This window comes from Micropterus salmoides, unplaced genomic scaffold (genome assembly GCF_014851395.1).
Source record: "Micropterus salmoides isolate LMB-PRFRI ecotype aquatic unplaced genomic scaffold, ASM1485139v1 Ms_hic_scaffold_19, whole genome shotgun sequence".
NCBI classification, from domain to species: Eukaryota; Metazoa; Chordata; class Actinopteri; order Centrarchiformes; family Centrarchidae; genus Micropterus; species Micropterus salmoides.
This window is the reverse complement of record NW_024041039.1, coordinates 20,417,344-20,442,756: the sequence shown is the minus strand read 5'-3', so window position 1 is coordinate 20,442,756 and position 25,413 is coordinate 20,417,344. Positions and strand designations below refer to the sequence as shown.

At 42.0% G+C, this 25,413-nt stretch overlaps 1 protein-coding gene across 1 annotated transcript; it reads right to left on the bottom strand.

The window, feature by feature from the left end:
* Positions 1-263: 263 nt before the first annotated feature.
* On the bottom strand, positions 264-25,413 carry eif2ak4 (eukaryotic translation initiation factor 2 alpha kinase 4). Its single transcript, XM_038728156.1, is given in 40 exon segments — positions 264-747; positions 3,072-3,187; positions 4,226-4,270; positions 5,157-5,225; positions 5,958-6,061; positions 6,510-6,568; positions 6,659-6,771; positions 7,919-8,005; positions 10,827-10,955; positions 11,345-11,452; positions 11,841-11,975; positions 12,067-12,237; positions 12,343-12,408; positions 12,550-12,666; positions 13,292-13,460; positions 13,830-13,879; positions 14,139-14,260; positions 14,595-14,670; positions 15,240-15,476; positions 15,586-15,636; positions 15,741-15,793; positions 15,796-15,841; positions 15,967-16,046; positions 16,145-16,208; positions 16,391-16,495; positions 16,714-16,836; positions 16,915-17,004; positions 17,093-17,165; positions 17,246-17,691; positions 17,810-17,964; positions 19,057-19,172; positions 20,154-20,692; positions 20,857-21,014; positions 21,117-21,217; positions 21,314-21,465; positions 21,595-21,675; positions 22,051-22,224; positions 22,327-22,429; positions 24,769-24,884; positions 25,015-25,413. Coding segments are annotated over 40 exon segments (4,989 nt in total). The 5' UTR covers positions 25,147-25,413; the 3' UTR covers positions 264-689.

Genomic DNA, 25,413 nt, shown 5'->3' with positions numbered 1-25,413 from the left:
TCCCAGACCTTGAATAGTCAAATACTGCAACACAAACACTTCACAAGCAGCACTATTTGACTGACATTTTTAACTACCCAAACATTCCCAACTTCTGTCTCAACTGCGCAATAACTGGATTCATAAGTATCTGTTACAACAAGGATAAGCATTAGCTAATGTGGCAATACTCAATATTCAGATTGTTAATCATCTGGATCCATGGCTGCAAATGGTGTGTTATACTCGCATATACACTTAAAACAGATGAAATCACAACTCCATGTGGGAAAAAAGTGATTTATTTCTACCACCTATCCCATTGCTGAATACAAATGTAAAATTGTTGTATTTATGACACAATAACTTCAGTAAAAAGCCCTCTTTCAATTTCTATAGTTCTATTAAGGCAATAAAGTTCAGTGAACCTATTGTCCACCTTTGTCTGAGAAAGAGAAAGATCACAAAGCACTGGAAAGTTTTGGGAAAGTTATGGATTTGCAGTCAAATAGCTGAATTACCATTTGACAGAAAAAAAAAAAAAAAAAAAATCACTTGTCCTCTAGGCCCTGGCTTTCCAAATGGAAAAGGTATGAATCTGCCAATCTTCAAGCAGATTCTTTATATCTTAGGACAGCAATAGTCTCTGGGAGTCTTCTGAGCCTCAAGCAAACTGGGATCTCTCCCAGGCCAGTACAACCCCTTGGTTTTCAGAGTAGGATCTTGTAGTAGTCGTCCTTGTAGCTGTACAAGACCACCACAGCCACCCTGCAAGAGGACAACATCTGTCAGTTATTTAGATTTAAGATTCAAAAGAATATTCAAAACATTATGGGCAACTTCCAAATGGGACATCTCAAAATCAGGACAATGAAATTCAGCAAGGAGGCTTTCCAAGAGCTTATATTTCAATAGCTTGTCCTGTTGAAATAACACAGGATTCAACTAAACCAAGTGTCCATGTCCAGCTTAAGAAAGTCCCATAACTCACTTTTTTATTTAGCGAATCATCAGGTCAAAATTTCAATTTGCCAATTACTTTGGTTTATGACCAAATATCAGCTAATCAAATGAGCCTCAGCTCAGATTTACTTTGTGCTAAGTGCTAACTAGTTAGTAAGCTAACAATTCCTAACATTTGCTAAGCTACCTGCTTAACGTCAACATGTTGACATGAGCATGTTAGCATGCTAATGTTAGCATGTAACTCATGCTAGCATGGCATGGCTTGCTAGAACAGCATTGGACATACAGATCTTACATACAGGTCTAGCCCACAGTAGTTTTGACTGAAAGAAAAGCTCAGTGACTACGAAGTTACATTTATGGTCTTGCTGCAGCCAGATGACTGTATGAGGCCTTTGGCCCACTCATCTGGCCTCAGTTGCCTGTGCCCCGCATTCGATGAAAACAACTAAACAAACACATAAAAACACATGCTGAACATATCCATTTGTTGCCTCTGTGATGCTCATTTATCAGCAGACCCCCCCCCCCCCATCCCACAAATGGCAAATCAGACGCACAGCAGAGACAGGAAATTAAAACCAACTGCTCTGGAGAGGCGGACGGAAACCCAGAAAGAGATGCTTTGATTTTTTCGTTACCATCTCATTCATGAAAGAGAAATCTGAATCCCTCACAGACTTGCTCTCTACGTGCATTCACAAGCACCACATCACTAGAAGCTTAAACACTGAGGAGTTAGCCTGGGCTTTGATATGTTCTGCTGGGAATCTTAGGAATATTAACAACTTCATCCACAACCACTGTAATGGATTAAGTTAACCCCCCCACCCCGTGCTGCAATCTCAGTGTCAATCAATTTGGGTGTTAAGAGGCATACATCAGAAGACCAAACAAGGCTAATCCTTCTCCAGATTTCACCTCAGGAAATGGGATCATCTGAGGATTTTATGTTCAACAAGGCAGTAGTTATCTGTCTAACAGCTCCTTTTGAAGGACTGACTGTTACTGTTACACCTGGAGTGTGTGGGCTTAATCTGAGCTTTGGAGTGGCAGCCGCCCCATAAAAGGAAGTCTGCCTTTTTTGCCCTTTTTAAGTGGTCTTTAATGTAGTCCACTGTTTGCCTCAGGTTTCATTTTAATAAAAATAACAAGTCAGTAGTGGATGGAAACATGTGAGTGCGAGGAGAGAGGCGAGGCCGTGGGGTCTCTGGTTCATCTTCCACGAGGGCTCCCGCTGAGGCAAGACGTCTACAACTGTTTGTTCGGGAAATGTCTATACAGTAACAAGTTCCTTCTGTTTCTTTACTTTTGGGGGGACAAGGCTTTGCATGTGAAAATGGAGTTTTAAAGCTAAAATATTTTGACAGTGTTTCAGAAGTGGCAAGACTTTTCACTCTCCTTTCTCTTTTTCCAATCGTTTCTGCTTTCCCAGACTTTTCCACATTCATTTAGGTATTATTTAATTATTCAAATAATTGCTTTCAATCTTTAAAATCCAGCACAGCAGAGAGGAACTTGGTGTGGTCAGAGGCTGATTCCCTGGATGTGACTGACTCTCTAATTGAGATTGCTGAAAATGCTGTGGCATCATCAATTTTAATTTGTCCAATATTCTATTTTGTGACCAAAGCAAATGTTACCATGCTAACACATCAAACTAAGAGGGTGAACTGCTAACCTTTGGCATGTTAGCGTTGTTATATTAGTATGCTAAAGTTTGCATTTAGCTAATCAGAAAATGTTAGCAGGTTAACATGCTGACATGGTAAACATATACATGCTAATGATCAAATGTTAATAATGTCTTTAAAACAAATTTAAGTAAATTTTAAGCAAAATTCATCCATTCAGTTTTAGTATAAACATATGAACATCAAAATATACTTAAAGTATCAAAATAAAATTACTCATTACACAAGCAGAATGGCTTGTCTCAGAACAATATATATTTTATTACTGGATTATATTTACTGATGCATTAATGTGTACATTGGTAAAGGTAGGGCTAATTTGAACTACTTTATATACTTAATTTGCAGGGTAGCTTGTTTTGCTTTGACTATAAAACCACAATGAACTCAACAGTGCAGGACTACACAAACGGGCAAAAGCACCCAACGCACCTTTTTGTAATTTTGAAATGGTGGATCTCATCGCAGATGGATTTTAGGTAGCGCTGCTTGGGGAGATGAGACAGCAGAGTCTTCACGCTGCTGTTGAACAGCTCTTCGCTATCAAACTGGAAAGGAAGAGAAAGTGCGGGGGTTAAAGCGACAAAAAGGGAAAGAGTGAGTGCTAGATGACAAAAGCTCACTGCCATCAAACAAAGCCTGGTACAGATTAGTTTTACTATGTCAAAACTTGTAGCGACTATCAAACATTTGTTGTTTGTTAACACACTAACAGATTTAAAAGTAGACAGCATTTTGGAGGGATCAATGGGGTGTTTCATCTGTAGCACTGGAGTATATTTTTGCATGTCAAGTATAGCGAGGTAGTGAAGGTACAAAGCTAAACTAGGTTTTTATAGATTTCCTTGGTTCCTTCTGTGACTTGGGGTAATTTGGCATATTTAAAACAGGCCTTTCCTGCATGCCTGGCTATACCCACTGCGTATTGTCACACCTTTTATATACTAAATGTGTTTTCTTTGACACATGTGCTGTGAGGGGCCGACAGTATAGGTGGGTCCATTGACTTATGGAGTAGAGGCTTTTAAGAGCATTTTTCAGCTTCCTTTATGTTTCTTAGCACAACATAATTAAAGCAGTAAAGCTGGACTTATACATATAAATGAATATCCGTTACATTCAAGCACTTGCCAAACAAGTTCACGTAATGCTGTTTAAGCCTATCACTGCCTGCTAAATCTCTCAATATTGTCAATATAACAGAGTTTTTAAATCTGGTTAATATTCTTTGGCAACATTATATTGTAAGCAGTCATGCCAATAAGCGAGTTTGGAATGTGAATATTAACACCTCTCAAGTATGCGTTTTGTTAACTGTATTATGTGTCTGTCCCATGTGTGAGCCTTGTTAAAGCAGTGCAAGTTCGACTCTTCAGACTCTCCCTCGCTGTACAAAAAGGCAGGGGTGTTCCCTCACTCCACTCCTCATCAGACAGGACTTTAAGGAAGGAGACGGGATCCCCTCTTCCTGCCTCGGATCTTGACCTCTGTTGGCAGTTCTTTCCACTTCCCCCTCCCACCCTTTTTTAGGATGTAGCCTTTTATTAACTCAGCAGCGGTCTTGATGAAGCCAGTTTGAAACCAACCTCTAGAGACAGGAAGTTGATCAGTGTTTCCTTCTGCAGGTCCACCTGTGGGACACAAAACAAGCAGGGTTACACAAAAACACAACAGAGCCTTACCTCATGTTCCACAAACGTATAGAACACCAAATATTACATGTTTTGACTGGAAGTGGCCACTTGTGCTGTCAAATACTGTATTTATAATTGAGCTAAAAATATCAACCTGTGGCCCAATAGGTTGTGTAATTATTTCAACACAAGATAATCCAGTCCAATCTACCATCAGTTAATTACTCATAATTCCACTTTCACAATTCTCTTGCCAGGCCTGAAAGAATGCCATGTCCCTTTTACAGGAAGGGGCTAATTGCCTCCTGGATTTACCATTGGAAAAATGAGTACTGTTGTGTTCCAGTCTGACAGACAAGCAAGCTGCTGACATGCAACAACAAAGACTTACAGGCCTGTGCAACCGGAATCACTGTTATTATGCCTGCTATGTTTCAATAATTTGTATTCGCTGTTGCGTTGTCGATGGAATCCAGACCCCAACAGGGGTGACAAATGTATTTGGAATATGCGGCAACATGGGAAACAAGACAAGGAGGGCTGATTTACTTTGAGAATATCTGGCCATAAATCTACAACGCAACCACAAATAAACTCAGTATGGCAGCCATTTACATCCCCCAAAATGACACTCTCGCTGCCTTCTGTTTAGTGTCCATTGTTCTGTTGCGACTGGAATGGATTCACAGCCATCTTACCTCCAGCAGGGGATTTTAACGCATGGCAAATCATTATAAAAGTGCTGCTGCCAGTTGTGTTGGCTGTTTCAGCTATCAAAAGCACATTCCTCGCTCTGTGATTTCACACATGAATTCAAGAGATAAAGTTAGTGAGCAGAGTTGGGGTGCTGGGATTGGGAGGGATAAACAATCCAATTACTTACTGCCAGAACCTCAATGTCATTGCTTTTGTTCTGCAAATTGCTACCGAGATTCTGTAATCTGGTCTGGATCTGGAAGAGAGAGAAACAAATTAAGAAAGCAAGAAATGCAAAAGGGTAGAAGAAAATAACAGTTGTTCCCATGATCAAAACATAGCAGCAGGGAAAAAACAATCTGTATGTGCAATCATTTTATAAGCAAACAAGCTTGGACTACAGTTACAGGCGCCATATTCTAAATGACAAATACTTTTATAGTAATTTCACAGTAAAAACTTGGGAAAAGAAGCATGTTTTCTGTTGGTGTGGGTCAGTATGTCAGCGTAAGCTGAAACCTTGCAGCAAGAACTTGTTCCTAAACAAGGTGGTCAGTGATTCCACAAATGAAAAAAGAACAAACTGAACAGGTGGGCCTGTAGGCTCAAAAATGCTTGTGCTTAACACACCCTACAAGTAAATGTTTTAGAGAAACATTTATTTTGTTTGAAAACAATGAAGTGAATGCCAATAGGAGGTTTACACTCGACTGTGATTGAAGGCTGAAAGCTGCAGGTTGAACAAGTGCTCGTTCTCCCAGGCTGTATAAATAATCAAACAACAAACAACTAGATAATATTAGAAAATAGAAAATAGTGTGTGTGTGCGTGAGAAAGTGAAAGCCTAAATAGTTCAAATCTATTCAAATTCTCTTGTTCATGACAGAGAGTATCTGTGAGTGTCTGTGTGTGTGTGTGTGTGTGTCTGTGTGTGTGTGTGTGTATGTGTGTATGTGTGTGTGTGTGTGTGTGTGTAGGCATTACAAACCTGAGTCTCATAGCGCCGTCTGGCACTGGAGGAAACTTTTTCCGGGCTGATGACATTCACATTCATATTTATCGCGCTGCTGCTCCCATGCTGTTCTGAAGAACCTGGAGACAGAAAAAGGACCATTTCCACATTTAATCCAAGTACAAGACCTTTTACATTTATAATATCCAACAGTTAATCACATCATAATCTCACAAACACTTCTGTTTAACTCTTATTCAATTTAATCCAGACAGTTTGTTGGTGTGAAATGTAATACTTACTCTTATTCTCATATTGCAAAAATTGTCACTCTGAGTAACAAATCAGTTGCATGTCAGAAGTGAAAATGCAACACTAGGTTCAGTCAGGCTACACATTGATCACAATATTCTGTTTGAAAATTTAACTTGCAGCTTTTTGGTGGAGTCAAAGCACAACTGTCTGAAACAGAGGTTTGACTGTTTCATGCTGCAGTAAGACTTTAAGGTCATAAATATACAGTTTGAGCTGTATACAGAGGCGGACTGTAAAGAGCAGGTGGTAATCAGACTGGACTGAGCACAGTACCTGTGGTGTTGAGCAAAGATCCTTTAGGATTCTGAAGAGACATGCTTTCAGAGATTTCTCTGCAGGGGCACAAGGACAACATTATATAAGAACAACTCTCTTACAACATTCTGACATCTGAGCAGCACGGTAAACCCAAATCTCTTTACCTGAGGTTTCTTTCCTCAAAGAATTTGGTCCGACATTTCTGAATGATGTGGTCCGCCAAGTCCGACTCAGGGATCCGCTTCTCTGACTGTCTGTCCTTCTCAAAGGATTTGACCTGAAGACAGAAAATGATTTTAACATGTGCTGCTGTATACAACCTTCCCATAATTCTGTCAAAACAGTTTGGAAAGCACCACAATCTGCAATGCTACTCACAGAAAAGCTGTTTCCTTAAATAAAAATACATTGCTTTCTCAAAATGTATTGCAGTCTAGTTCGTAGTGTACACATTTTAGACTTCAGACTAGGGATGCACCAAAATGAAAATTCTTGGCCGAAGCCGAAAACGAATATAATGAAAAGGTTTGCCGAATACCGAACACAGAACAAGTACATTCACATTTTTGCCTTTTTTTTACCATTGCATATATTAAATAGTAAAAATGTGCTTTTTACTTAATTTTCCCACAGGATTTGGAGAGACTGGTGGGTCCGAGGCCCAAGAATTTACTGTCGATTTACTTTTAAAGTACACATGTAATTTGTTTTATACTTTCTGTGAATGTAATCCAATTAATCTTATTTCCATACTGTATAGTCAACTTATTTTGAAAACCGGACGTTGTCAGGTGTATCCTCGCGCTAAATTCATCAAGTCTGACCCAAGTCTGATCAAGTCCGATTTGATGGTTCTCGTGTTGCCCAATATGAAGACTTCACAGCCTCTCTTCAGGTAAGACACTCATACGGCAACACTTGTATTATTGTATTGTAAAGAAAATGACAGGATAGAGTCACTAACCTGCCTGTCAGCTCGCACTGGTGTTTCAGATACCATAAAGGCTTGAATACATGTGCACTCCAATGTAAGTGCGGCTAGCTTAATCGCCTTTTCAGAAACGAGTGATAGAAACACTCAAAGCGGGTCAGACCGTTTGTTTCCTTTTATAAGAAGTCACCACAGATGGAGTGGATGTGCTAGGTAACAATTCAGCAATACAACAGTGTCTGCAAACGGCGATTTTTGCGTCTTTCTCGGACACTTTCAAATGCTTCCACACTGCTGACATGTCAACGTAATTGTTTGGTAAAATTTAATCGGCCGTTTGACATATTAAGCCGAACACCGAAAGTTTTCAGCTGATTAATTTTGGTGGCTGAACATTCAGTGCATCCCTACTTCAGATGTCAGTGGATTTCTAGATAAGACTGGAAAATAGTGGACAATACGTTGCTGCACTATAAGGATAACGTTAGTTTACCTTCACATAGATTCCCTCCTTGTCAGAGACCAGGGCCATGCAGTTAATGCCAGCGGTCCTGCAGTGCTCCAACAACGTATCCTGAGACTAAACACACAAAGGAATGAATGAATGAATTCCTCACACACACACACACAATGTGAGTGGTGATTTAAGGTTCAAATAAACAGAACCAGCCGTTCATCTAAGAATATTAATATAATAACATATTGCACACGTGAACCATTCACTGCTAGATTTCCTGTAGCACTGGGCTTGATGATTTCCCCATGTTTCACTGTAAGGGCTTGAGGACGCTGGCCAGAGGGCCTGTGTGGGTTGAGTTTAAAGGGAGGTGTTTACTGGACCAAGCTCAGAGCTGAATTTCTGAAAACTGCAGACTCCTGAAAGAGTGTTGCCTCGCTCAATGTTTTCTTCCATTAATTACTAAAAAGAATCATGAGTGTAGTTTGACAACATTACAGGAATGTTATAATTGAAGAATCATAGCTGCCCATTCTACACTGAGGTTGATGTGGTTGCTGAAAGAGAAAGGAAAGGGCATGGCTGAGATTCTGCTCGGCTAAAGCAGTAAGGCAGGGAATACTGGGGAACACTTCTATAGTCAGTCAGTTTACGTAGAGTTTTGCTTTGAACGAGAAGAGTGTGCACTGAGCCGGGACTCACAACCAAACCGACGTGTATTCAGGTAAACGTTTGTGTCAACCCAATTTATTCTCCAGCCAAAGAGTTTCATCTGGCTGCTCTGCCAGACAAGCTAAGGGTGGTGCAGAACAAACCCTTCTGTGTGTGTACGTGTCATTTCACCTCGTCATCATGTAAGTACTAAAACTTCCTGTTCTTGCAACTTTCTCATTGACAGAACAAATTAAGTCAAAGGTAAGCCATTCATCTGGAGGCTGGTGGGCAGCTCTGTGCCATATGCCTAAGCTGACCACATGTGGAAGGGCCATATTTGTTTGCCATATTTGGCCAATAAAAGCTAAAAGAGAGGAACTGTCTCCCAAGGATGAATTAAAGCTGCAAATTTGGGCCTGTTAAGAGACCAGCATGTGAAAGGTGTTAACAAAAGCCTAGCGAGGGGGAGTGATGGGTGAGGAGGTCCAAACAAGGTGTTCTCACCATCTCGCCACTGGTCATGGCACTGACTGCATACATAATCAACAAATCCATGCACACAAACACTGTTGACAATTTGGACATAGTCCCATTTGTTTTCAGCCAAACCCAACCTTTCCTAATTGCTTCTAAGGATCCAGGGGAACTGAAGGTGGCCAATCACTTATGTCCTGCGCCAGTACAAAAGACAATGAAGACCATTAGAGCAAACACTCATACACAACTCACAATAGGTCATAAAGAGTAAATAAACAAAACAAAACAGCAATGTACCAGGGAGGGCGTTTACACCAGCCCATAAACACAAGGCTGAGATCGGTTTGTCACATAAACATGAAGAATGCGACAGAGGCAGGGCATCAGGAGCTTCGGACCAGAGGATAAATAGTTTTACTTTGAAGGGATTGATCTCAGCTTGTCTGTTCTCCAATCACAGTGCGAGTATCCCTAACGAGAGCCAGAAAACTTCATTGGAAGCTTGTCCAACAATGAATGAGTCAATGAATGCAGAATCAACGTGGTACTTTCAACTTCATTGGAAGCTCGTCCAACAATGAATGAGTCAATGAATGCAGAATCAACGTGGTACTTTCAACTTCATTGGAAGCTCGTCTAACAATTAATGAGTAAATAAATGCAGAAATGACTCTATGTCTTTCCTTTCAAACAAAACCACAAAGGCAGCACATTCTCTGGGATGTTTAGTATTTCTGATACTGTCACAATAAGTCTGCTGGTGACAGATTAGGGGTAGTAAGAAGTAAGGTGTTGCCCCCTGTAGGCAGTGATGATGTTACTACAGGACAAGAATGGCTAATGCCCATTGTTTATTCAGGGATCTCCAAACTCAAAATATGGTAGAATTTGGAACATACAACAAACATGAGGGCACAGTTACAAAGGTATTAGTGTATGAACGAAAACTCACAGAAATCCTCCTGCTTAAACTACTACATTTACACTTACTTTTATCCAAAGCAACTTACAATTGCTATATATGTCAGAGGTCACATGCCTCTGGAGCCACCCTCTGCACATGTACTACATGTACAGCGCTGCTCTACCTAAATCCTGTCTGCAGATTTCTTGCTTGTCCGGAAGCAACAGTAAGGGAGCGACTAACTGAGAAGAAGACTCTGTTTCCTTTAGCTGAGATATATTTAGGCTTGGGTGTTAATGGCTCTGGCTTGACCAAGTTTTAAGTAGTCTTTATTGCTTATATACGTATCGATTATCTGTCAAATCTTGATATTTTCAATTATTCTTTCTCCACGACAAATGAAGAACCATATTTTTGTCAATCAGAAAGCTTACATGCCTTTTTAGCATCTTTGGTTCTCATGATGAACTTCACATTATGTCATGTCATTTGTAATTGCAGGCAAAGCGCATGTTCTGAAGATATTTAGTTGAACTTAAGGTACCATGTGGAGTTTTCGACCACTGGAAGCATGCACACACACGTGTTGTTGACAGTATACACAGTTCTGCCAATGTTTTCACATTATTCCACTGATCTACAGGTGGTGTTAGCGGCATTAAATACAGCAACGCACCAGCAAAGACAGGTTCCAAAATGTTAAAAAATTGGCTCTGCAAATGCTGCATGATGAGGGAAATGCATTGAACACTTTTGCCTCAAAGACACACAATGCATTTTGGTGAATAACACAGCGTGTAAACTTTGTATACAAGCAAACTCCACAGAGCACCGGAACTGGCTTAATTTGAGTTTCCAACTTGACACGATTCAGACAATTTATGCAGGTCTGTCAGGCAGGCCGCTAACCTGTGAGACGTCATAGGCGATGTCTGCAGAGATGCCGAGGGTCCACAGCTTCTGGACAACATTGATGGCTCTGGAGAGTGAAGAATGTCCCACTGGGACCACTAGCGCATCGCAGGAGCTCACTGACGGCTGATAGAAAGAAAAAACAGAGAATGTTAAACACTGTCAAATACTGAAAGATGCAGTGAACTGTAGCAAAATAACTTGTTTGTAATAAAGGAGCCATTTCAATGCTTTTCTCTGTCTTCAGACCTACATGCAGTTTTCTGGACATTTCACATTCTGAATCTGAAATACAGAAAATGTTGCACTTCCAAAAATAATTTCACAGCGTCAAGAGCCACAGTGATCATAGTTATTAACATGTTTCTAAAAGTGGCTGTGTGGCGGCCGTCTGCTGTAAGAAGGCATCATTAAATATGTAGCTCTGTCTGCAGCTCCTTCATTACAATAATTAGGAATGTCAGATCCCAGCATGTGTGTGTGTCTGTGTGTGTGTGCATGTCTGTCTCCCTCACTGGCTCCTCCATGTTGGTTATAGCAGCACAGACTTTGTCCAGGGCAACACTTGCCCCCACTGCAGTGGGCACTGGCACTGTGGAAGCTGGCCCTCGAAACTCCTGGATCTAGCAGCACAGAGAGGACAGCACATAAAGATACCACGTAGAATGCATCACAAACTCTGCATAATATATATACATATAGAATAAATGAAAGACAGAAGAGCTATATTTGAGATGGAAAAAATATGGTTCACACAATCGCATATGTGGAATGAAAACCTTTGCGCTTTTTGCTGTTTTTATTTTTGATAGGACAGCTAAAGAGAGACAGGAAATGTGGGAGAGACGACATGAAGCAAAAGGCCACGGGCTGGGCTCAAACCCAAGGACTTCGTACACAGGTGTGTACTCTACCAAGTGAGCTAACTGGCTAACTGATGTCATGTTATTTTTGTAATAGCTGAGTCATGACAAAATAAAGTGGAATGTGGATGAACGGCAGAAAACCTACCAAGTGGTCATAGCGTCCACCAGCGGCCACTATATCTGGTACAGTTCGCTTGCGTTTCCTGATGAAAGCCACAAACTGGAAGATGACCCCAGAGTGATGTTGCACCTTGTACACTAAACCTAAGTTAACCACCACCTAGAGAGAGGATACATCTGCATTAAGAAGGGGAGAAAACATACACAGTGGCTCTTCTTTTAAACATTCATTTACCCAGAATCCAAATCACCTGCAGTTTAACTCCTAGTTTGCGCAGCAGCACTGTGAGCTCCTCCAGGTCCTTGAGGCCCTGCTTGGCCAGCTGGGTGACAGCAGTCTTCTGTTTGGTGAGTGATGTCAGCAGTGGCGCCAGGTCCAGCAGATCCCCCTTCTGCTCTATGTACTTGTACAGCGTCTGCAACTGGATGCAACAGAGGAAGGATCTCAGTGTTTCAGTGAGAACAAATTAGCTGCTGCTAGGACTGATTATTTATACAGAGGGTTTGCGCACCCGGTGGACACTTACACTGTTGGTTGACAGTGAAAAGTTGCAGAACTTTGCCTCCACCTCACGTTTGGTCAGCTTTTCGCTCTGGAGCAAACACAGAAAAAGAGGGCCATAGAAACACTTCACCATTTGGGAAGAACACTACTATATATGTTCATGGCAGCATATCAGCAACAGACACGCGATGTGGACAACATCTGTGACGCACGTGTGACCTGCACTAACCATGGCGTCACACAGTATGTTGGAGGCCTGGCTCAGTTTGTCCTCAGGGACTCCGCTGTGGAGCAGGATGGCCTTCAACAAGCTGGTGTGGTTCAGGTAAATGTTATAGTTCCTCTCCTGTGGTCACAAAACACACGTAAACACACCTTTGACCCTCTCAGCTGCAATTACAGTCAAAAGAAGGAGCTCTACTGTACAATGAGCGCCTTAGTGAATAATGACTGTTGTGTCCGGCTGCCCTCTCATTCTGTCTGACTCACATATTCTTAAAAGCTTTCACACCGAGAGCAGGGTGGGGGAAGAGGATCAGAAACAGGATCTATATGAGGGATGAACCAGAGGCCAGACCCTGGGCTGACTGGGTTTGTGAAACATGCAAAAAGATCTACGACTGTAGACTGACGCAGCACTGGGATGTGTGGACAGGAAATGGATTGTACTGGGAGGCAGGGAAGGAAGTGGAAAGAGCTGCGCATAACAGATTTATTATGTAAGTAATAAATCCAGGGTAAATCTGTCAGGCTTACACTTTGGTATGTAAGGAATGTTAGTGGGAAGTAAAAAGGGAAAAAACAACAACAGGACTAGTTGCGACGATGGCATCCGTAAGAAAAATAAAGAACAATGATGCTTCCAGAGAATAATAAACTGCCTTGTCTGAAAGTGTATCAAGACGAGGCAGTGCAGTACAAACGGTCAGCACACCGGATCATTTAAAGCACAGAGAGTTTGTGTGTATAACCTGAAGAACAGGGAATTCCTGGACTATTTCAGAGATGGTGTAAATGGTCTCGGCATCAGGGAGCAGGCTGTTAGTGACGGGTGTGATGATGTCAAAGGCACACTCCAGAAGCTCCCTTGGGTGCGCGCGATCCAGCTTCCTGGGCCGGAATACGCGTTCGATGCTATACCTTGAGAAAGACAGAGAGATACGAAGTCTCAGAATGTCAGCATCCATGGGAACTCAAAAACAGCAGGTCTACTGGTGATAAGGCAGAATGAGCAAAACTGATTCACTTAGGTATAAGATCTTATAAGTAAATGAAAACAAGAAACTTTATGCACTGCTGCAAACATAGTTTCCTAGCATGAGACAGTAGAGAGTGCGATTTATAAGTTATCAGTAATAACTTAAAGAAAAAAATTTATCTGCATCTAGTTTGTTTGCAGAGAACTTTGTAAAACCATTTTGAAATGAGATTTTAGCTAACAAATGACCATTATTACTGTTATAAGAAAGGATTACTGCCATGTAAATGTGTTAAATCATTTCACTTTACCTCTTCAGATGTGTTATATTATTGCGAGCGATGAATCTTGCAAACGCCATCTAAAGTAAACAGAGTTGAGACACTGGGTGCATTTGTATAATGACAGTGAAGTCGCTGCATACCAGGCTGTAATCAATCAAAGTGTGGAAACAACCATTTAGTCCGCAGGGTTTCCTGAGGTAGCAGGATCTTAAGGCGGCTGCTGATTGCAGCCTCACACTACGTGTGTGTGTTTGCATGTGCAGATGCAAATAGTTGTATAATTAGTGTTGGTGTGCAAGTGCCGACATGTCATGTGTGTGCATGTGTTGGGCTCACCCGAAGGTCATAGGGTAGAGTAACCAGCATTCCGCTGTGGTCCATGAAGCAGGCCAGCTCGCTGCCATCATACAACTTCCTGTTTCTGGGGAGGAGCAGCGGCGTCTGGAGACGCACCGCACCTGAAAGCAAACATCACGTATTACTGCAACATCTGCATGAGATAATATAACCCTCACACTAAAAGAGCTGATGTATGTGTGCAGATACAAACTGAGCACAAACAAATAAGAACAGCTGGACATCATCACCAGTGTGCACAAAAAAATAACACTAGCACCTGCATGGAATCTGCGCTGCCCAACAGTGCACTTATTGTTCAGCAACCACTCTCTGGAGCAGATGTTGGGGTCCCTAAAACGGGCTTACAGCGGGTCAGGAGTCCAAGTGGTTTGCAGTGGAGAGTCATCAAAGGCTCATGTTCACACGCACACCAAACAAGCGTAGTGTACTCACCATGCTTCTTGAAGATCCGGGTGATTGTTTCATGCACATACTGCTGCAATTTGGCAGCGTTGAAGCTGAAGCTGCCCTGGAGGGAGACCAAACAAACAGCCTCTGTTAGGGATCATGAAACATCGATTAAGCACTAGCAGGCCTTCTGCTGGTCGGTTATATGGACCAGTTGAGTGACGTGGCATGGAGTGGTTGCTGCCGCCATTCGTATGTCTGCAGTGACATCTTCAGGTAGAGAAGGGAGCTACTTGCAAAGTATATAAACTGCCTTTACAATGGCTTTACGCTTACATTCTCATTCATTTCATACTTTTCTCATTAGAATTAATAAACAAAATCACTCATCCTTACATCTTTAAGAACAACAGCACGTTAAATAAATTACCTAAATCTCCAAATGTCAGACACATGACCTTCCCCTCTGGTCTTGTGTAAATTATGTCTACTATTTTTCCTACAAAGAAAATATGGCTTAGTTTCAACAATCAGCAGGTAACAATTCTCAAAAATTCCATTTTTAGTACCTGATATACCAAGCATGTATTATGTAAATCAGTCCTACGTATAGTCTATCACAGAACTGGTACAAAGTAAAACAAATAACTAAACATAAACAACATAATTCAACTCAAGCAGTAGCCATACCTTGTGTAGGTCTATGTCGTATGTGTAATCCATGACCGGTGAGGTGTTCTGGGCGAATAGCTGACCCACCATGGTGCGGTAGGCCTTGCCGTTGATATTGGCCATGGTGTGCTGCAGCACCTCATGCAGCTCTGACTCCTCCATCTGTGGCGGAGGCAGCAGTTCACTCTTCAGCAGCTCCTGGGCGGTGGGGCGCAGGGCCGGGTCGTGGTTTAACAGCCACTCGATCACTTTCCTCTGGCAGACACAAAGAAGAGACACAGATTTGGCGTTTTGTTGTTAAGCTGGGACTTAAAACACAAGAGGAGAAAGTTTCATATCAAACGCTGCGCTTCAGTGTGCTCACCTGTGTTCCTTGCTCATACGCAGTGAAGTCCTCAGGGAAGATGATGGGCTCCTGCAGCGTGAAAAGAGATGAGGTAAGTAACAAGCCAGTTATAAAGCCCCACACAAGCCCAAATTACCTATACAGATTGCTCCCAGTTCTGAACATGGACGTACCACACGCAGCTGGCCCAGGACGGTGATGCGCTCGGCCCCAGTAGTCATGGGCGGTAGGACATCTCAAACAGGATGATACCCAGGCTAAACAGGTCAACTTTCTGAGGACAGAAAGAGTGGACTGACACTCAAAAACGCAGTGGCAGAACTCTTGTATAACAGGAGCACAGCAAACTCACACAAGCTTCAATAATATTTCTATTTTAATAAAAATCTGACATCTTACTTGGTTGTAGGTGGCTTTGGTGTTTCCTTGAACCTCCGGACTTACGTAGAGGGCAGTACCAACCATGCCTGTCATGTTGCCTGTATAATAGTGATGCAAAAGCAACACAAAGTGTCAGGGAAGAACATGTACATAAGACAAAGTTATGCCGTGTGAATGTTGTAAAACTCTCTTATACCTGTTGGGTCTGGTTTGGTCACCACTGCTGAGCCACTCTCCTCCACTTCATATTTACCTGCAGCCTGAAAAAGATAAACAGTGTCTCCATAAGTGCATAACAGCTTCATAATGTGAAACATGCAATGTGGTTAACTGTTAAGCTAAGCAATGAGACACAGCTACAGTTTCAATATTTCACAACATAGTCCTTCTCATTAAGTCCACAGTGCAGCCTGGTAGCAGGGTGAAGCTGTTAACTGCTTACCACATTAGCGGGATGGTCTGTAGCCAGGCCAAAGTCTCCAATCTTCACATGGTCCTGCGAGTCAAGGAAGATGTTGACAGGCTTCAAGTCCCTGTGAATCATGCCCTAAAAAGAGAGGAGGACAGATGAAGCGATCTGCTCCCTCATGGAACGGAAAACACAGCTTCCTTCTTGTCAAAAAACAATAGATACTAAAGTATGAAAAAAAATCACGGTCAGATCAGATCTCTAAGTGTGGTCTTTTACACTTCTGTGGCAAACAGGAGAATTAGCTTTAAATGGAGGGTGTGAACTCAAACACATAAACACACACAGACTAACACCTGCTGGTGGATGTAAGCAAGGCCGTCCAGTATTTCTCTGAAGAGTCTCCACAACCGATTCTGGTCCTGGTGAAGGCCTTGATCTATCGTGTCCCTTAAAGTGCTCCTTTCACAGTATTCCATCTGTCAGGAGCAGAACATGCATTAGTTGAAAGGCAGAGGCCTCTAGTGGTAAAAATGGAGCATGGAGGGGAAGCTTACTTGTATGTACAAGCGATGCGCTATAAGGAGAGGTCGGTCAGAGTCTGAGCTCTCTATTGTGTTGATCACTGGCCTTTTGCTAGGCTCAACCTGCGAGAAGAAACACCATCAGTTTGTGGCGCTGTGCTCGACACTGACACAAACAAGTCAATAAATAATGATGTGTAAATATTCAAACCACTGAGATCTCGTCTGTGCTTTCATCCCCGTTTTCAAAGATGATGTCACTCCTTGAGTCACTATCTGATGGCCTAAAAGCAAAAAAAAGAGATGGATAAAGTGTGTGCAAGAGAAAGTCTTTCTGGATTGCCACTAAAAAAAAAAAACTTACAGGAAAGAAGCGCCAAACACATCTTCTTCGTCGTCGTCGTCATCATCATCGTCCTCTTCATCACTTGACTGGTGTCTGCTACACTTGGCGCTGGAGGATCTTTCGATGGAGGTGGACCACTCCACTGAGCTCGACAGGGCCGGAGGCGGTGCGACGGCCTCCACGTCATCAGGCAGGCCCAGCTCATTGAGGTGCCGCGGAGGCTCTTTGCAGTGAGGAGGCTTGTCGGCGGAGCTCCATGGCTCAGAGCTGTCAGTGTTGCTCAGAAGCCCCGCCGAGGGCATCTCGTGCCGCTCAATCCATGCGTTGTAGTAGCGGACGATATTCTCATGGTTAAGGCGTGAGAGCAGTGTCACCTCGCCTTTTATCCGTCTGAACTGTTTGCTGGCTGGGTTGACCTGGATGCGCTTAACAGCGTAGTAGCAACCGTCTAGTTTATTCTGAACCTGGAAGTGCCAGAGAGGGAAAGTGGAAATGTGGACACAAAGAAATCACAGCCAGCTTTCTTGCCAGTGTAACATCATCTCCCTTAAAGCTAGTCTGTAAAAAAAGAAAAGAGTTTACCTTAATTACAGCACCAAAGGCTCCCTTTCCAAGAAGCTGGAGTTCCTCAAACTCATTGAAGTAGCGAGAAAACTCCCTCTGCACCCCTGTGCTGAATGGAGCATTGAGGATGTGGCTCCGTGGGATGACTGATGATGCAAAGTCCACAGCAAGATCTGAGATGACAAAAAATAAATAAATAAAAATATGTGACCAATTACTGGCTGTCTTGTCGAAGTTGAAATTTCTAATTGTTTTGTCAATTATGTGCAAAACAGCATGGCATCACTAATTTACACTATATACACTTACTGACCAGATACAATAAATATAACCCTGCAATAAATACCAGTGCTGAAAATATCTGTCAATTAAAATCGACAAAGTTAGTCTGTAACAATATTGGGACGCACAATTTTTGCACATTTTATAGACTAAAACTAAAGTCTATAAAATGTCCAAACATTAAACAATTTAGTCACTAAATTAATAATTGAAAAAACAAAACAAATAAAGAATCTACTATAATCATTAGTTGCAGCTGTAATAAATACTCTAACTTAAGACTACCATTTTTCTAGTGTTTATTGGAATATAAGTAGTTCAAGTCCAGTGAACAACCTTAAATGTTGGCAGCAAACTGCCAAAGTTAAAAACGTTTACGTCACCTAAACTGAACACTGTCAATTAACTGTTAATTAACAAATTAAATTAAGGAGAATAAAAAAAACTTTGCCATTACTTTCTTTGGTTATTCTGCAACAATAGAAGTAAATGAAGCCTTGATGCAGTTGATGCAAAAACAAATTTCTACAGGTGTCACCATTTGTAAACAAGTTGGAACAGCCTGTGTTAATACACCCTCAGAAGCTTTATTTGTACAAAATTGCAACTAAAAAGGCAGTTAATGAAGGAAGACATACCAGATAGTCATCAGCTGATCCTACAGTGAAATGATGAACACAATTCCTTTATTTAATCGTTAATTTTTATCTCTCTCTGAAAATGTCTGTTTTAGTGACATAAACATTGTTTTAAACTTTGTCAGTTTGCTGCTTATGTTTGTACCATTTAAAGTTTTTCACTGGACTTGAACTACTTATATTTCAATAAAAACTAGAAAAATGGGGGTGTTCTAAAACTTTTGACCAATAGTGTAAGTGTTTGTTTGTTGACTCAGTTTTAGGATATTTGGGTTGTACTTAATGGTTTTGTTCTTCTGAGTTTTCAAAAAGTGTTTCTAATATTTTGTCCCGTTTGACTATCACCTTCTGGGCTGGCATCCTGGTACTGCAGCAGGTTTTTAGGGGATGGTGGCTTGAGGAAGGAGTGGTCCAAAAGTTGCTGGGTTGTCCAGCGTTCAGCATCATTCAGGCACAAACACCTATGACAAAAAACACATGCATTTACATTTATTCATTTAGCTGACGCTTTTATTCAAAGCGACTTACAATTGCTATATACAGTATATCAGAGGTAGCACACCTCTGGAGCAACTAGGGGTTAAGTGTCTTGCTCAGGGACCCATTGGTGTCTCACAGTGGATTCAAACCCAGATCTCTCACACCCAAGGCATGTGTCTTATCCACTGCTCCATCACCACCCCCCACCACATGCATATAATAGATGGTTCGACAGTGCAGCAATCTCTGGCTAGAACAATCTAGTCTACTGAACTAATCCACATTGTGCTGGCAGTCTGCTGACAACACAAAGTGGACTTAAAAACAAGGAAAATGTCTGAGTAGGTTAGTTAGCTTCTATTACACTGTTATTAAACAGCTTAATCTGAAAACCATGTTTAAACAGCCAGCAAAGCAAACTGACAGATAGCCTATAAAACATAATGTTTTAGCCTATTTACAACAACTATATATCACATTACTGCCAACCATTTTCCAGGACACAATCCTCTGCAGTGTTTCAGAGGTTTGAATGTGTTTTCCTCAATTCCGCAATTATTTTAGTCAGTGAGTCATATTTTAAGCAAAAGGTTCCTGGTTCTTAAATTTGAGGATTTGCTGTTTGTCTTGGTCTTACATTGTAGCAAATTAAATGTTTTTGGGCTTGGGCTGATGGTTGGACAAGACATTTGATGACTTCACTTCAGGCTCTGGAATATTATGGACATTTTTCACTGTTTTCGGTACATTTTCTCATTTCCACATAGTGATAACAGGACTGACAACAATGAAAGCAGTAGAAATGTTGGCAGTTTGGCGAGATGAACAAAAATGGTTCCATGGCCGACAAACAGAAATCTAAAACACGGCACCAATATAAACTATGCAGCATATGATTAACAGTAAATGGGCTGAAACACTGGTATATGCAAGAAGCTGGTGAGGTATCCATCCATACATACTTGTGTAGGAAATCCTGGAACTCAGCAGGCAGGCTGGCTGGCACTGTCACTGGATACTCCTTCACCTCCTTCCCCTGACTCAGAGCCAGCAGCATCAGCCCCAGGTTCCAAATGTCCCCCTTTTTGCCCGTTTTTGTTGGCATCACTGTGTCCTCTGAGAAACGCACATGGGCTTGCTCAAAAATGTCTTCTTTGCAGATATCCGCGAACCTCTTTGATAAGCTGTAATCAGTCAATCGAATGTTGCCCTCTGAGTCCACCAGCACGCTGGAAGACCCCAGCTGCTTGTGGACCACAGAGTTGGAGTGAAGGTAGTCGAGAGCAGCCAGCAGCTGGGCCGTGTAATGGCACAGTTTATCCAGAGGGACCGGAGTGTGGGAGATTAGGCTTTGGTTCAAGCTGATGCCGGCCACATGTTCCACCAGCAGGTTAACCACAAGGCAGTCCTCCTTCTCGGTAGAGCTCAGCGCCATGTAGTGCACCATGTTTGGGTGATCCAGCCGCAGGAGGGAGTTTAACTCATTTTCTGCTCCGTGGATCTACACAGACATTCATGTTGCAAGAAGTAATTTGTTTTAAGCAAATATATAGTTATAGAGTTTAGTGTAAGTATTTTACAGATTTTCATGCTCTAAAAACAAACAACATACATTATTTAACCACTAAAGTCAAAATAGTAATAACTGCTTCCTTCTTTACTTGCCTGCTTTTTGCAGTTATCAATCTTTCCTTTCTCCTGGCTGGTGAAGAACTTGCCCATCTTCCTGTTCCAGTGCAGCGACCACTCGTAGATCACAGCAAAGTCTCCTGAGTTTGCCTCAAATCCATAATAAACGTTACGGCCGAGCCTCTCGCTCACACCTGTCAGAATCATGAACACAGACAAAAATGCACAAAACAGGTTACTAGGGCGGACTGCGCGACTTTTGCACCTGACAAGTTGCGTCGTCAGACAGCTCTCACCTAAGCTTTTCCCTCTGTGGACAACAAGTTCTCCAAAAGTGCTGCTGTTGAAGTGAAGAAGCTCCTGCGAGCGATGGTTGTCTTCATTAACCGTTTCTCGCCTGGGAAAACAAATCCAACTCTTAGCATAATGACAATACTCCTTTAATGTGAGAAGCACTGTATTTGTCAAAGTGGTCAGCTGGTTTGCTGCATACCTGTGGCGTGTATTCGAGGTAGTCCGACGTCGGTTACCGATTGCTTTCTTGGCTTCTGTCAGTTCAGAAGGAGTTCCACCTGGGCTGGGCGGGCTCTTCCCTAACAGGGAGGAGTTGGCAGGGACTGGCTGCTCCATGCTCTCAAGTCGCTCCTGAGGATAGAACGCCACACAAAAAGGTCAACAACAACACCGTTTTTGTTCCTGTGATTTTTCTGCAAGCAAAATAACATAAACTAAGCTTTTCTATGGAGATCAGTAGAACTAGTGCAGCACAGACACCTGTTTGGCTAGCTCTTTTCTTCTCCTTTCCTCTCGTTTCTCCTCTTCTCTTCTTTGAATTTCAGCCATGATCTCTTTTTCCTGCAAGAACGGAAAATCCTTCTGTCAATATCCTGTTCAACTACAGCTTCTGTCAGCTGTTGGGTCTATCATTTCCCAAACTCAGAGGTCTTTCAGCAAAAGCAATCCGGTTCAAACAGACACCGATGTTTAGTTACTCGGCACTTTGTGTATAGTTAGATCAGTTACATTCACTTATTAATTAGCTGATTCTTATTCACAGTATTAGTGCTAATGATTTACAGGAAATTACATAGAAAGATAAGCTAAATGTTATTGCTCCTACAAGAGGAAATTCAGGATTTGTGAATGGGCCGGACAATTCGCTTAGAAATACCCCAAAAACCCCAAATGACATGAATCCAGCATGAATGGCTTTTTGTCTCTCTTCCTAACCATCTCCTCCTTCTGCTTGCGCCGCTGGTCCATCCTCTGCTGCTCCTCCTGGGCTCGTTTCTCCTGCTGTCGCCGCTGGTTCTTCAGCATCTCCTCGTGGAAGGAGCGTGATGGAGGCTTGTTGTGCTCACTCAGGAAGCCCTGGATATGGTCTGCTAACTCATAAATCATCACCTAGGTGGACAAGTAGGTAGGTTAAAAGTAGTCTATGTATCTGTGTGCGTTTGTGTGTGTGTGTGTGTGTGTGTGTGTGTGTGTGTGTTTATGCATCCTCACCTCCCCACACCGTACTGCTGCCAGCTTGGTGAGTTCACTCTGAAGGTTTTGGAGGTTTTCGTTTGACAGACCTTTGGCATTCTTCAGCTCCAGCTCCGGAGGCCTGTTGGTGACCCAACACACTAGTGACCATGATCACTAAACAATGATATGACTCTTACAACAACACACTGAAACTTTGTACTGACTGTGTCTGGATCACCATCAAGCAGGTTTGCTGGTTATTACATTAGATTGGATTTATTGATTAGATAACAACTAACATAAGAGTCCTCTGAAATCTGTCACAAGACAACCCTGTTTCACATGCAAGACAAAACATTAGGCTCTTAGGCTGAGGGGTACTTTGCTTCTTGTGTTAAATCATGTGAGTGTGAAGCTATCTTTAGACTATAACTATAAAAATAAATATATTTGACAATGCTGATGCATCTGTTGTGCCATTTTACTGCTTCCAAGCTGCTGTTTTTCTCTTTGTATTATTAATATTGCGAATATGTGTACAGGACAAAGAACCTAAAAGAAAGAAATTAAACCAATTAAGAGTTGTAGAAAAGAGGTCGGCAACAAGGTTGCCAGAAGTAGTTTCTTATAACAAAATCTAACTGAAAATCCTGCAGTGTCACAAAGTTATAATCCCACATTCACATAAATATCTCTTGCTTTTTATAATCGTTTCTTTACAGAAACTGTACAGAGGTAAGATAAGTGTCCCGAGCATCTCCAGCTGACCCTAAAAAGTGACTCTATTTATAAATAGAAAACTTGCCGAGCAGGTTTTGTTCGTGGTTAACTCAAGGTTACCCTGCACGTGGGCTACACACCACATCTGTACTCAGTGTTAATGATGAAAAGTAGGATATTAATATACACCACTTCATAAAATGTGTTTAGGTTTCATCCTGTTTGTTCCACTGCAGTTGCAATGAAGTTCTGAACACAACAGCATTAGGAGCCCCGCAGCCTCTGTGAGGAATCTTAATTAATTAACGGGATAGTTTCTTAGATGTAGCCCATCTGTAGTCTATAACTGAATTCTCCTGAGTGTTTTCACATCTTTATATAGACTATTTTAAGTGTCCAAAAAATAGGGAGCCAGGGTGAGGGGTAATAACAGAGAAAAAAAAATCCAAGATGAAAGTGTGAAATTTACAAGAAGAAAAATCGGAAATTCCCTGAAATTAATGTCATAAAAAATCGAAAATCACTCTGGTGTTTTCTTCTGAATACGCCAATCCAAGGCAAAGTCTCTAAGGTGCATAATAGTGAATGTGGGCTAAACTCAGGAGTATTTCCTCACTGCTAAATCCCATTGCAAAGTTTAATATAACTTTCCAGTGCATGCACGACAGACGTGTGTGTGATGTTGCAGAGTTGCAAAGTGAAGTTTCTCTGATAAATGTGTGACTATAATATCAGAGAATATTCAAGTTTTTTACTTGTAGATTAATCTTAATAATAAAATTCTGTCTCGGATTATTACCCCTCTCTGCTGGCTCCTTTTTTTCTATTACGATGGACTTTATGTGCAGTTGTACCTTTACATCTTAATCATATTACACATAAAAGAAGAGCCCATAAAATACACAGGCTAATAGAGATTTGATCTACAATACGAACACTGTGAAGATAATTAGGCTACAAATTTACACAATGCGATGCCAAAATGCCTCGTTGGATTTGTCGTCCGCCACGATATTAGATGTAGCCGTTAACGTGTCTTTACAATCATCATTTTCTGACACCACCAACGTGCATTCCTCTGGAGAAATACGGAGCATGCGCCGTTGCGAAAAAACTCTGCCTGCACGGCCAAACACACCCCTTTCATGCGAACGCGCACCACCTCTGATTAAGTTAACACGGGGTTAACACGGACTCAACTAACCAACATCTTATCCACCTTCGTAGTACCGTTTATCTCCAGTGTAAGCGGTCAGTTTGTCAACCCTGAGTTTACCTGATAACCCCGAGTTAACTCTGAGTAGGTTGAACTCCCCTCGTGGTACAAGCCGGACATCCTCAAATTTCTTGTTTTTGTCCCCAACCCAAATCTGTTCAGTTTAACGTTACTGTAATAGAGGAGTAAAGAAACCAGAAAATGTTTACATTTAAGAAGCTGGAATCAGAAAATTTGTCTTAAAAAATGAGGCAAACCCAATATGAAAACAGTTGATAAGTAATCTCTAGTCTCAGCTCTAGTTTGAAGATGTTTTCTCAACAGTGAGTTTCTGTGAGTAGTTTTGTCAGCATGATGAGCTGAAGAATAAGTTCACTATAAACTCAGTTTCCACAATATACATAAGGACAGTATTCAGAGACAGCTTTATTACAGGGGTAATCACTATAGTCACTTTTTAGGAGCAGCTGGTAACTATGATTAGTACAGTGGCAATAATGTCCATACTGAAAACATGGCAAAGGTCAGAGGTCAGTACTCACACGTCTGGGTATGTCGGTGGGCATTTGACCTGCAAGTCCACAGTCACGTAGCATTCCTCACCAGTGGTCAGCCCGTTGGGCCGCAGGCAGAGATACACCTCTGGGGGCCTTTTAACCTGAAAATACAGTCAACGAATCTTCATTGGTGGGGATGATCTGCAGGTAATAGTAGATAGTTACGCGTCAACTTTTACCCATCATCAGCTCACTATAAAGACAACGCACTCTGCTAACATCTCTAGCTACCTTCCACGGATCCCTGTTCCGTAGATCCTGGAAATCATCTCCAAAGATTGACGCGAGAGCTTCTAGTTCATTTTCCTGCTGGTCCGTGTGGTCGTCTGTCCCGTCTGTTGGAGTGTGCTGCTGACTGCTCATTCTTCTGCCTCAGCTACATGGCAGTCCGTCCTGTCCTGTCACACTCACAGCCGTCAAACAGAAGGAGGAAGAGGGTCTGCTCCAGTCTCAGCACGTCCGCTGCCCTCACCACCACCCTCCGCTCCACCCCCGTCACTTTGTCAACTTGAATTTAGCAGAAAGTCACCTCGCTGCCATTTAACTACTCAGTAAACGTTAACTTATCACACAGCCGACCACAACAACGCTGCAAACTGGCGCATGGCTGTGGCAAGCTGCGTCGCAGGT